Source organism: Macrosteles quadrilineatus, unplaced genomic scaffold (genome assembly GCF_028750875.1).
Source record: "Macrosteles quadrilineatus isolate MER2022 unplaced genomic scaffold, UCM_ALF_1.0 Scaffold_1__1_contigs__length_201487025, whole genome shotgun sequence".
In the NCBI taxonomy this organism is placed as follows: domain Eukaryota; kingdom Metazoa; phylum Arthropoda; class Insecta; order Hemiptera; family Cicadellidae; genus Macrosteles; species Macrosteles quadrilineatus.
The window spans coordinates 171,323,715-171,337,158 of NW_026542594.1; the positions used below are offsets into that span (position 1 = coordinate 171,323,715).

Below are 13,444 nucleotides of genomic sequence, written 5' to 3' on the forward strand. Positions count from 1 at the left end.
AAAAACTAATATGTTTAAAGTAACATGCTTAAATAATAATCGAGGTCAAACGGTGAACAGTTTTGTGAGTTTCAATAGGCAGATTTTATGAATTTTATTTATTTTGTAAGTTGTGCAATAAATAAAAGTACTGAGTTGTTGAGTATAATCTGTGTTACCCTGAGACGGTTTATTCATAAATTTTGATTCTGCGTGTTGGTTTACATGGGTGTTAATTAAAATAGTGTTTTAAATTTTGTTTTGTTTTGTATCCTTAGCAAAATGATCACATACATATTAAATTTGCTAAGTGCCAATATTATTTAGCTTGACTAAAACTTAATGATATCAGTAAAATATTTATGAGCGATGAACAATTTTACAAAAAATAACTATGAACACTTTGAAACTTCTCAGAAAGATCAACTGGAAATACAATAGTGCATATAATGGGAAACATAGTTGCCAACTTATCAACTTCCATTTTCCAAAACGATTAAACATTCACTTGTAAATTGGCTAGCACAAAAACGCCATATACATGCTTTACCAAGTTTAATTGTTATAATTGGACTAAAAGTTATTCTTCAATGGGCAAAGTAGACTTCTAGGGGAGATAGTTACCTTGACGAACTGCCCTTGGAGCAATTCCCGCTTCTTAAATGGGTTGCTTCAACTCGCAACGTAGTCCGTCTGTATTTTTGCTAGTTTAACGAAACCTCTAAATCCTAAAGTCTAAGATTATGCTCTTGTTTTTGTAGTAGAATCACCTTCTTATAATATTTCATTGTGTTGTGTTTTCAGACCAGTGTATATAGCGAGGATGTGCTGTAGTAGCAGCAGTGGCTCCCTGTCTCGTCTAGGCATCACTCTAGGCCTGCTCTCTCTAGTCACTCTGGTCACAGCATTGTCTTACTTTGTTTTGTGTTTTCAGACCGGTGTATATTGCGAGGATGTGCTGTAGTAGCAGTAGTGGCTCCTTGTCTCGTCTAGGCATCACTCTAGGACTGCTCTCTCTCGTCACTCTAGTCACAGCATTGTCTTACTTTGTTTTGTGTTTTCAGACCGGTGTATATTGCGAGTATGTGCTGTAGTAGCAGCAGTGGCTCCTTGTCTCGTCTAGGCATCACTCTAGGACTGCTCTCTCTAGTCACTCTAGTCACAGCATTGTCTTACTTTGTTTTGTGTTTTCAGACCGGTGTATATTGCGAGTATGTGCTGTAGTAGCAGTAGTGGCTCCTTGTCTCGTCTAGGCATCACTCTAGGACTGCTCTCTCTAGTCACTCTAGTCACAGCATTGTCTTACTTTGTTTTGTGTTTTCAGACCGGTGTATATTGCGAGTATGTGCTGTAGTAGCAGTAGTGGCTCCTTGTCTCGTCTAGGCATCACTCTAGGACTGCTCTCTCTCGTCACTCTAGTCACAGCATTGTCTTACTTTGTTTTGTGTTTTCAGACCGGTGTATATTGCGAGTATGTGCTGTAGTAGCAGTAGTGGCTCCTTGTCTCGTCTAGGCATCACTCTAGGACTGCTCTCTCTCGTCACTCTAGTCACAAAATTTTCTTATTTTGTTTTGTGTTTTCAGACCGGTGTATATTGCGAGGATGTGCTGTAGTAGCAGTAGTGGCTCCCTGTCTCGTCTAGGCATCACTCTAGGACTGCTTTCTCTAGTCACTCTGGTCACAGCATTGTCTTAATTTGTTTTGTGTTTTCAGACCAGTGTATATTGCGAGGATGTGCTGTAGTAGCAGTAGTGGCTCCTTGTCTCGTCTAGGCATCACTCTAGGTCTGCTCTCTCTAGTCACTCTGGTCACAGCATTCGTCAGTAACGTGTGGGTCTACACTCAAGAACCGGTTATTGTCCCTGTTACCCACGCCTCTACTACAATCACTTTCCGCATAGGATTTTGGCGAGCCTGCCCTTCTGTCAGCCGCGTCAACATTACTGGACGTAAGTGATTTTCACCATATATGCAGGATTAATATTACTTGATCACCGACTTCATACATTTGATAAAAATTGATTGTATGCAATGCATGAAACGTGTTTTCATCCTTACATGAATGTGGGATGACGTAAGATTATCTATGTATCCTACTGACTAAAATAAACTACTTTTTTAAGTTAGACCATTGTTTAAAAGCCCAGTGAGAAAGGGCAGCTGTATCGAGATTCTAATAATGGACAAGTTTACCAAATGTGTTCAGAATTAAACTTAAAGAATATAAGTTTTAGGACTATTTTATTGAAAAATTATCATTGCCTTGAAATACAGATTGCAGGTGAAATCCTCAAAATTCTAACCCCGCATTCCATGTTGCCATACAATTAACACAAGACTATAGTTTTTAAAAGTGCCTTACACATTCTTGGATATTGGAGAATAATTTTGTATTGCATGAAAACAATTGATTTTAAAAGCGTTAAATTTTATAATCTAGAAAGCTGGATTTTTATCAAATTTATGTATTTGTAAGTTATGTTTAAAGTACCTTCACCTACGTTTTATATGCAGTATAACGAGCAAATAATGAGAGGCACTCAAGCAATAATATTCGAGTCTCATAACATAGTTAGATATCCAATATCTGTAACAAAGCTTACGTTAATATAAACTTTCATAATACTGGTTACGCTCTAACCAAACTTTCCAATATAGCCAGGAACAGTTTCACAAGCTACATAATTGAGTATATGTTGTACTAAAATATATTTCATCAGTTTAAAACTGACGTAGTTTTATTCTCAGTATCGAATGTTTAATTAAATGTTCGAAAGAAGGAAATTGTTAGATAAAATTGAAAAAGTCTTAAAATGTCTTCTTTTCAATATTTTTTGCTCAAAATTTTTATAAAATATAAATATTTCAATCCAAGTATCTGATATGTGCTTTAGGTAACTGTTTTTTGTGTCCATCTATACCAATGTCATTATTTAAAGTTTTTGAAGTCATGAATAAAACATTTTTTGAGGCTAGCAAAAAAAAAAAAAAAAATAAATAAATAAATAAAAAGTAGGCTACAAACTATTTGTGTAAAGTGAATATAATGGTAGTGAAAAACCAATCATATCAGTTGCTACGATTTAAGTTTATATAACGGGTTTCCTGTTCAAAGACTTTTAATACGAACATAAAATCCTTTACAAAAAACGAGCAAAAGGAGTAATGCTAAGCTGTACAAACGCACTCTATACGTCTGAACACAATATGTTTTAGGACTTTAGCTTTAACACAAAACTACCCTTTTTACGACCATTCCGAGTAGACCATTAGTGTCTGAAAGAGGTTCATACTTTTGAAATATAGAAATGTGGACTCTTACGGCTTTCAAATGGATGTTTTAGTGTCGTTAAGAAGTCTATGCCAAATGTGGGTTTTCTTTCATACTTAGAAAAGTTGGGTCCATATTGTATTCTAAACTTTGATCGTAAAAAAAAAAATATTATTTTGTACAATGATAGTAGCAAATATTGATTTAACATTAAATTAACAATTCAGAATGTTATCTTTATGAAACAAATAAAGGCATTAAGCAATATTCGTTCGACCAATTTATTTAAAATAACTAACATTTTACGCATTTAACAATTTTAAAATAAAAAAATCCATTGCACGTGAAAACTGTAACATACAAACTAATCAACAAAGACTATTTAATGTTTCAATAAAGTATATGACTGTTTCAAAGTACTTAAAAAATAAAATAGGGTCATCTTTATTTAATCTTTGAATACGGTACCTAACAGTAAAATAATTGTTTAAAGCAATGGTGAAAACAATACAATTAAATTTATATTTTTATATACATCAAGTCGTATATCTGACTATTGTTGTTTTTATTGTTGTCATGTTGGTAGACGTGCCTTCGCCAGCTTGTCAGCTGATCAAGTACTCCCCCTGGGACGAACTCTACAGTTCAGACCTCGGCGTCGTCTGGACACCGCTGGAGTTTACCCCTACCTTCGTCTCTCGGATGAGGTACGGTAGTATAAGTGAACTAACTCGCACACTAGAACCTCAATAGCACCTCAGGCAAATCCACAAATTCAGTGGAATTAATAAGTCAAGGCATTTTACATGTGTTATTTCTATCACTGGGTATAGCTAACAAGAAAGTATACATATATAAAGGCTACTTGCAGTCTTCGCAATCCTGAGTTAATTGAGCACTATGACCGTTTCGGAGATAACTCCATCGTCGGGTGCGTAGTCATCATACACTAAACTGAACTATTTACACTATGGAGTTATCTCCGAAACGGCCGTAGTTTGCTCAATTAACTCAGGATTTCGAAAACTGTAAGTAGCCTTTATACAGGGTGTTTGGTACTCAGTGTGAAAAAAATTTTTTGGTGTAAGTACAAAGTAAATGCAGTATGATGTCTACTCAAATCCATTTACAGGTAATTGAGAAATAGCTGTATTAAGTTTAAAAACATAGTCATTTTTTAAAAACATAAAATAATTCTTTGGGAAGCTAATTTTTAGACTTGGGACATTTTATATGCATCATCATACTGCATTTACTTTGTACTTACACCAAAAATTTTTTTTCACACTGAGTGAGTACCAAACACCCTGTATATTTATTACACGCAATCTGCCACAATGAATAATCTAGAAAGTATGCTGTAATTTAAGTTATACTGTTGTGTATGACACACATGTTGTGAATAAAAACATGAGATACTGCAAAAACAAATAAGACAAAGTAGACTCACTTTATCTGGACTCCTCGGAACCGAGGTCAGTCCGAATAACGGGGTATTAGGATAAACCGACTTCTTTAAAGACTCGTTGAATTGGGAACATCTTATGCTTACTATATAAGCCAATAATTATTATTACGTAAAAATAGTAAAAATAGGCACTTTGGGTTAGTTACTGTGAACACAAATCACTGCCCACTTCCTGCTGATCTGATGTCCGGTTAACAGGTTGTTTAGTCAGATATCTTAAATTTGAAATTAGTTTTGAATAGATCACATATTATGGAGGCATTGGCTGATTAACTTACGTATTTTGTTTGACAGATTCTCAATGCCATTTGCTGCGGTGTCGCTGATCCTCACACTGTTGGCTGCAATGTTTGCACTGATGGGTCATTGCAACACTGACCACAAGACTCTCGTGGCTTGCGGGCTCTTCACTTTGGCAGGTAAAAGAAGCATGGAGACCACGTGTCACACCAAGGATGACGTAAAGCAAATATACATAACCTCAAAGCTTAGGACTGTAAGCTTACTTTGCTCTAACCATTGCTTTCTTGAAGAATTAGCCATTATTATTTCATAACAGTTCCTGGCCATGCTCATCAATTCAGAGCAGTGGTACAGAATATTGTTGAAAAGAGCCTTCCGGGTTAATTCTTTTTGTAAAGGGGTGGGGGTTGCATGAGTGACTGCATTATTCCCGGCACAGTTCTTCTTGGAGTGATTCCTTACACAGATTATTTAGATTTTTCTGATTTTTTATAAACTTTACCATAAATTGTAGTGGGACTGAAATAGCCACGTGACTAACTCCTGACTTAAAAGGTGATAGGTGAAAGGGAAGGAAATGCAATTCTTCTTTCTGTTTGGAATTTTACGGGTTCAAGAACCCATTTTAAGATTTGTTTTGATGTACATGTTAGCTAGTTACAAAGTAAAAACTAAATTTAACACCTGTCAGATTTATAAATATAAAAAGTATTTTAGATATTAGCCTCCAAATTAGGTCTTATTTATGAAATTAGTATAAATACCAGGTTTGTTTTAATCCAGAATTTTCATAGTGTCATATTTGGTTTTGACTTTCTACGAAGTCATCTTCAAGTGTAAAGATGTCATAAGGACTACCACTTCATAAGAGGGTCGGCGATTCACACAAAGTAAATAAACACACGAACATGAATACGGACAATGGCATCGTAAAACGGTACTTGTAAAACGATAAAATACCCCCCCCCCCTACAGCAAATCTGCAGACTAAGCGAATTTCCATTTTCCTGATTGGATTTACTCTAAAATATTTCCTTAAAATATCATATTTATTTATTCCCTATTTAAATAGCATCATGTACTATGTAATGTATGTAATGTATGTATGTACTATGGTATAGTACTATGGTAATAACTTATGCCCAATAAGGGATACTCGCTAAAACCAATAAAAATGATAACTGCAGTATGAGGAATGATTCGTCACGACCGAGCGACAAAACACGAAAGGGGGCCCAAACGTCAACTCAAATTTTCGACAAGATTTGGAGTTTATAAGATTATTTGCGACTGCTGCCCTGAATACATTACAGTATAGGCCAGACAGCTTGTTCTTTCAAGAAAAGATTCAAAGAACATATAAAAAAAAACACACAAAAAACAGCATCCGCTCAAACCTCAACTCTTAAAACCGAACAAGGATTACAACGAGGCAGGTATCTACACCAATTCCTAATTAATAAAAAGTTAAATAATTTGAAAAGCCATCACCAATAAAATGATGGTGATTAATTTCAAGTTATGCGGGAAATATTTTAATACACATAAACTCGTATTTGCATTACATTCGTTCTATAAACTTGTTAAAATCATCAGAGATGAATTGAAATATGAAAATGTAATTAGGGTATTTAACTAAGCGACAACATCGATATAATTGTGGTCGCTGACTTCAACATTTGTACGGGTTGGCAAACAATATTGGTTAGCAAAATAAACATTTCGGTCAAACATTCTGCCATACAATGTTGTCTCTACTTTTTTTATAGACTGATAATTCAGTACATTAGGATCAGTTATCATTGTTTAGTAAACTTCAACATGTATTTAAATGCTCTTTGCTGAACACTTCCAATGTTTTACTTACTGTTTTAATTTACTTTGCTCTGTAACACGTGTTTGCATCCATATTAAACTATTCTCTATTTTAAAGTATGTTTTTAAAATTTTTTACTTTACAATGCCAATATAATAGTGGCTTTCTCCTGTGCCCATTAATAAGTGTGTTCATTATTTCTCTCTCTCATATTCTTCAATACCATTTCTCAACATTACTCTCCAGTCCTTAAAATATATCTCATTACTCTTGATCATTTTACTCTCTTTTATCTCAATCATAAAATTTATTTTCCAAAACTAATATTTTAAACTCTGAAATCAATTAAACATTAGTATGCAGAAATTATTGATAAATCTTGATAAAGCAATGGTTGTCACAGTCTCACTATACATGAAACTAGAGCAAATTAAATAACTTTCTTAAGATACTTCTTTTATTAATACATCAATGGGGACCTGTGTCCTGGCATCCCAGGACAAAATCCTGTCAATTACAAATGAAGATGCTCTTTATAAAATAGCATGACCTTTTATTCCGTTTGACCTGTATGCACACTTTTACGAAAGAGAAATGAAAATTTTCTTGGTTAAGTTGCCATCATGCCTAGGGTGCTAGTATCCTTAATATCATAGTATCCTTAGTCCTTAGTATCCTTAGTAACCTAGCCCGCATGCTATTATGATTCAATTATCGCAATCCCACCTTTAGCATATATTTTACAATATCAAACGACATTTCTTCACCAGACATCTTATGAGTGACCCCTTTTGTACATATCATTGCAGGTTTTACTACATCTGGGCCCTGTTTCATAAAACTACTAGTCTAGTATTTACTAGTCCATAGACTAGTAATACTAGTGTATTTTACAAGTCTACGTTTCAAAAACCTACTAGTGTAAAATACTAGTTACAAGTGTAGGGACTAGTATTTACTAGTGGTTTTTAATAGTGTAGACAGCAATGTGTTTCATAAAGTTTTACTCTTGTAAATTACACTGGTAAATACTTGCCATTTTCTAACAACCTCTCTACACCCGTATTATTTGAAGTAGACTAGTATTTTTTGGAAAGAGAGTTATTTCATTACTCACATCATTAAAAAAATGAATTATTAAGTTCTTTTTGCAAGTGCAAATTGGCTCACGTTTGCAATTTAAGATAAAAATAGATCTGTGAGTGCTAAAATGATAATTATTTGATATAAATTACAATCAATAAATGTGGCGTAGTACAAAATGAGATAAATAAAATTTTATAATGTATGTACAATCACCCTATTAGAATTAATTATAATTATAAGTTATCAATTTCTGTGAAATTTTAGTCTAATTTTACTTGAGTTCAATTTCATGGTTATATAAACTATTAGCTATCACACAGAAAATATGTTTAAGCTTTGAGAGAAACCAAATTAAAACCGCATACCGTATTGCATACAAAGATGTAACAAATGTATCCAACATTGCAACATTAATCTGATTATTTTACACCCAATGCTCTTGGTTTTATTTAAAGACATTTGAATAGGAAATAATAGTAAGACACTTTTAAAGAGGAGTTGCATTGTATTTTTTGAGGTGCTTATTATTTGCTTCCCTAAATAGCTAAAACCCTGTGATGTACTTACAATTTTGGAGGCCTATATTTGATGTTTGGGCGTTGAACTGAACTGCTTATCATAAAAACATTACTTTTAATCCATTTTGGTATTCTGAATTTGTTATTCAAAGTAATAACAAAATTAGATGTTGATCATGTTTTTTTAATGTAAAAATATGTAAGAGTTTAATTAATGGAATAAAAAGTATAATGAGTGGCACGGATTTGAACCAGGGACCAACCACTTGACTAGCGACAACTCTACCTCTGAGCTACGCCCTGCCGTAGCGATTATGCCATGTTTTACTATAGCTGAAAACCTACTTCTCCATTGCTTGTAACGGCGTTGCAATTATTTGTTACATCAATAAACGTTTAGGCTTATTATTCATGGTTTGTAGACTCAAAATTAGAAATCACCAAATGCTTTCTAACCCAAATATCCTTATGCACTCGAATATTTGAAAACATAGGTAAGGGTACTTGAAACCGTTCCAATAAACAAAATGTCCTTAGACGATTTAACTACATTCAAAATTTGAGATTTCTTTTCTTTACTCATAGCAAGCTTATTTTTATATATCAGACTAAAACAAAAACTATACAAATCACAGCGAATGCGGCAGCAACAGATCAATTTCCACCCAACTGCTGAGCGCCGCAACTAGGCCTACAACCGGCTACTACAATCACCGTGTTGGTTGCAGCGACGCGACGCCTCGCCGCGCTGGCGCGTTGGCGGGCTCATTGATGAACATAAATAATAGCGGTTTGATAAATAATGTGTGATTGTTTTACTTATGTGTCTATATAGTTATTATTAAAAGAAAATACTGCGTTTCTACAACTATTTACTTTTTGTATCAAATGAAAACAAAATTAAAACCCTTTATAAAGGGTTTGAAAACCCGTGATTGAGGTTAGAAATTTGTTTTGAAAGTTTACCTTGTAAAGTTGGTCACGTGACTAGTAGTTTTGGTCACGTGACTAGTAAAATACACTAGTATTTACTAGTGGTATAATAGTAGTTTACGCAACGATTGCGTTAAGTGAGTCTTTACGACACGAGTAGAAAATTTAAGGCACGAGCCTTGGCGAGTGCCTTAAAAACTTCTACGAGTGTCGTAAAGACTATTAACGCGAGTTGCGTACACTACTTTACCTACGACCGTTTTTTAATTACTATCAATCTGGATTTAATTACTAACAATAACTACTGATAACTTTTTAGAGAGGTTATGTTTTCGTGTATTGTCATTGCCACTGAAAGTATTGCAACGACTTGTTGTATAATCAGCTGATTTCCTGTAATTACGTGTTTGTTAAACTTCGTTAAATATTACATTGCTAGCAGCATTCTTACCATAAATAATATTGTATCAGGTACAATTCGGCAAATATTTAATTTATTTTTGGACTTCCACCAACTTAATTAAGAATACGCGAGTATCAACATGAACAAGTCGGATCAACAATTAAATTGGTCAACTGATCAGCTGATCAGCTGATTAGTTGACGTTCGAAGCATTACAATTTTAATTCTTTTCTCTCAATACTTGAACCTCATTGGTCCTTTACCTGTGTGGATATGAGAATACTATGCGGATATGAAATGAAACTATGCGGATATGAAAGTAAACAGCTGTAAAGTGTAACTTTTCAATTCTAAGAACTGGACTGAAATGGCTACTTTAAAAAACGGTCGTAGGTAAAAACGTTTATGAAACACAAATTAGTAGGACAGGTAAATACGGGACTAGTATTTACTAGACTAGTATTTTTATGAAACAGGGCCCAGGGATTATTTCAACTTTCCAACACATAGTACAGAATTTTAGTAGCATCCTAGAATGTGTAGGTGGGACATAAGAAAATCAACTCTCTCTTAAACCATTACAGTTCTGACAACATTAGGGTTTGTACACTTTCCAACTCTGCCTCTGCCACTTATACTGCAGACATTTCACTCATATACCATTGCAGGTCTGACGTTAGCCAGTGGTCTGGTCGTATTTGTCTCCGTGTTGTCCGACGCCTACCAAGACCGGCCTCGACGTCCCGGCGCTACCTCCCCCTTCCACTACCAGTACGGCTGGTCCTTCGTCACAGCTGGGGCGGCCTTCGTCCTGGCCGAGGGGGCGGCGCTGCTGTCCATGACGTCATACCTGAAGCGCTTCGCCACTGTGGAGGACATGGTCCGTACCATGGTACCAGGAGCTGACAGACGTCTCCAGGAGCGACAGCTGTGCAAGGAGTATCTCGTCAAGAGGTCTAGCTCTGTGTGAGTAGATTGTGATGATTGTACTGTTGGATATGAAGTGAGAACCTTAAACGAACGTTTAAAATTAATCTAAAAAGGCAAGATAAATTATAAATGATTGAAAATAGGAGATATAACAGAAGATAATTTACTTACAGATGAATTTTCTAACGAAAAACTCAACAGGAATAAAGGTAGCAATAAGTATGAACAAAAGAGAAATGAAAGGTAAATGATAAACAATTGTATAATTATGTATTTTTTTTTTAATTATTTTTGGAAATGCAAACCGAAGGAAATGTTAGGACAAAAGGCAATACAGTAGTAAGAAGGCAAATAATTTAAAACCGAATTAAGTAGGCTTACAATTGAAAGCAACCGACAGATAAATACTAAATTGCAATTTTAGCCCCCAAGTATCCTATTTCGGGGCAAGGCAGCGGTTTTTGAGGAGAACGAAGCCGCATTAACAGTTGACCACCGTAATATAACTTTCGTGACGAGTAGTAAACGATAATTTTCAACACGATACAAATAAGCACACAACGCTTCTTGTTTCTGTACATAATAATCGAGTATTATTATGTACTTGACTAATTCTCTTTAAAGTTCTCATAGAATAGTTTCGAAGTTTGTTTAGAGGAGATGTTTGTACTATATTCTCGTAATAAAAAATGCATACACTTGTGCTCCCATTGGGGGCACCCGTTTTCCTTAAACCCGTTTTCCCGTTTTCCATAAACGGGAAATTTATTTTTTTGGTACAGGGAAAAGTTTGTTTGAAATATTCAATGCATTGTTTGGGACAGCAAAAATTAAATTTAGGCTGGCAAAACCCTGTTAAATTGAAAATTGATGATTTTCGTACAGAGTGATGAAAACAATATAAGGAGAAAAAGTGTAAAACAATAAGCTAAAGAGAGGATAATCAAAAGTCAGAAAAATCAACAACACAAATAAAAACATGTGGATAACGTCAATATTATTCACGCAAACATTGAAGTTCCCGATACAACATAAATACACAACCAGGTAAGAATAACAAATTCAAATATGCAATACCCCGGACAGTGACAGATTGACTCGGTTACCAAAACCAACGAGGATTGGACCAGCTTACGTTTGCATTTTGATAACTCATTTCCATTGAAGAATGGATTCTACAATGGATCCAGTGTACAGGGTTCATAGCTATCAGACTTGCTGATGAACATTATATGGAACACTTTACTTTATCAAAGCCATATAGTTAGTTCTGTTCTCAGTCCATACATTGTACATACATGAATATGGACATTGTCCATAAAGTCTGTTCTCAGGCTAACGATGACCGTTAAACATTGTTAAATGTTTTTCTAGCAATGAGTATTTTATTTGGATATGCTGTAACTTTTTCCTTCAGGATGATTTCAGCTTAAGAGTATTTTTTGGGGATTGCAAATGTAGTTGAGGCTCTAGAACCCGTATGAACACAGACACAAGTAAAACAAAAAAGTGGATTAAACATTATTTTCTGCACTCTATAAAGCTAGACATTACTCTCCCCTTCTTTTAGGTATTCGATTTCAAGTGTCCACCTTTAATAAGCAAAAATTATGTCGTTATATCAATACATTAGAGGTCCATACCAAAGCCACAAGCTACATACAATGCTGGTAATAGTGCGGTTATTATTTTACGAGTTGGTTAATAAATAACCAGCTTGCTGTATTAATGGTAGGTTCGTACCTCGTATCTCCAATATCATCCATTAGAGATACAAGTAAATATAAATATTTATATATGAGTAAAAGTAAATATTTTCACTTTTTTGCTTGAGTAGTTTCGTTGTACTGGTTTAAAGAAAATCTGCTATTTTAAAATATTTAAAATCTTTCCAGATTGAACCCAGACATGCTGCACAAAGGCGAAGCTTTAGACACCAGCGAGGAAGGCTGCGACGGACCCCTCCTCACCTCCAAGACTCCTCCAGACATCTGCTCTACAAACACCATCCTCCAGGAGCCGACGACTGTTCCTATCACCCTCATGCACAAGAGGCCGCAGTTCCCCGGCCAACCCATAGCCTTCCAATTTCCCACCACGGACTTCCCAAGGTACGCCACCATCGGAAGCTGCACCATCGTGCACCAAGGAGTCCTAGGGGTTTCCGAAGGAACCTCTTCGTCCTCAGGCTCTTCAGCGTCTTCCGCAGGTGTAGTGACGTCATCAGGGAGCTCAGCGTCTAGTAGGAAGTTCCAGTCGTTGCCTAGAGCGAGAAAGATGTCCACTCCTTCTGGGTTCTCCACCTTGAACACCAAGAGGAGCGGGTCACCATCCAGTCTGAGTCAAGGGTATTGCTCGGGTGGAACTGGATGTCAGCCGATAGTGATTCATTCGGATGAGGAAATTGTGTAGAAGAAAAGGCATGGTTCAATTACATTGCTGATTTATAACTTTATATTATAAAGAGAGGCATTTATACTGAAACACAGTCTACATTATCAAAAATATTTGCTTGGTTTTGGTTTAAAATTAACTAAAATATAATGGGTGTTACTCATCAACATGTTCCAGTATTTTGTGTCGACCAAGTTAATTTATACCTAACTTTCTATGAGGATGTCAAGTGATATGCATAAATTAAACGCAATACATTCATTAATAAGGATTGTATATATTTTGGTTCACGAACTTTTTTCAAACTAATAACTCTTGTAAAAATGAGCTACAGGGATAAAGTTGGATATTTTGTATTGAAATGTGTAAATAATGTTTTTACCACTTGTATTAAATAGATGT

General features: G+C 35.2%; 1 protein-coding gene across 1 annotated transcript; it reads left to right on the forward strand.

The window, feature by feature from the left end:
* Positions 1-1,700: 1,700 nt before the first annotated feature.
* Positions 1,701-13,060, forward strand: LOC128983196 (voltage-dependent calcium channel gamma-7 subunit-like). Its single transcript, XM_054402390.1, has 5 exons — positions 1,701-1,929; positions 3,838-3,958; positions 5,014-5,138; positions 10,387-10,684; positions 12,544-13,060. The coding sequence occupies exons 1-5, from the start codon at positions 1,713-1,715 to the stop codon at positions 13,058-13,060; spliced, it is 1,278 nt and encodes a 425-aa protein (XP_054258365.1). The 5' UTR covers positions 1,701-1,712.
* The last annotated feature ends 384 nt before the right edge of the window (positions 13,061-13,444 follow it).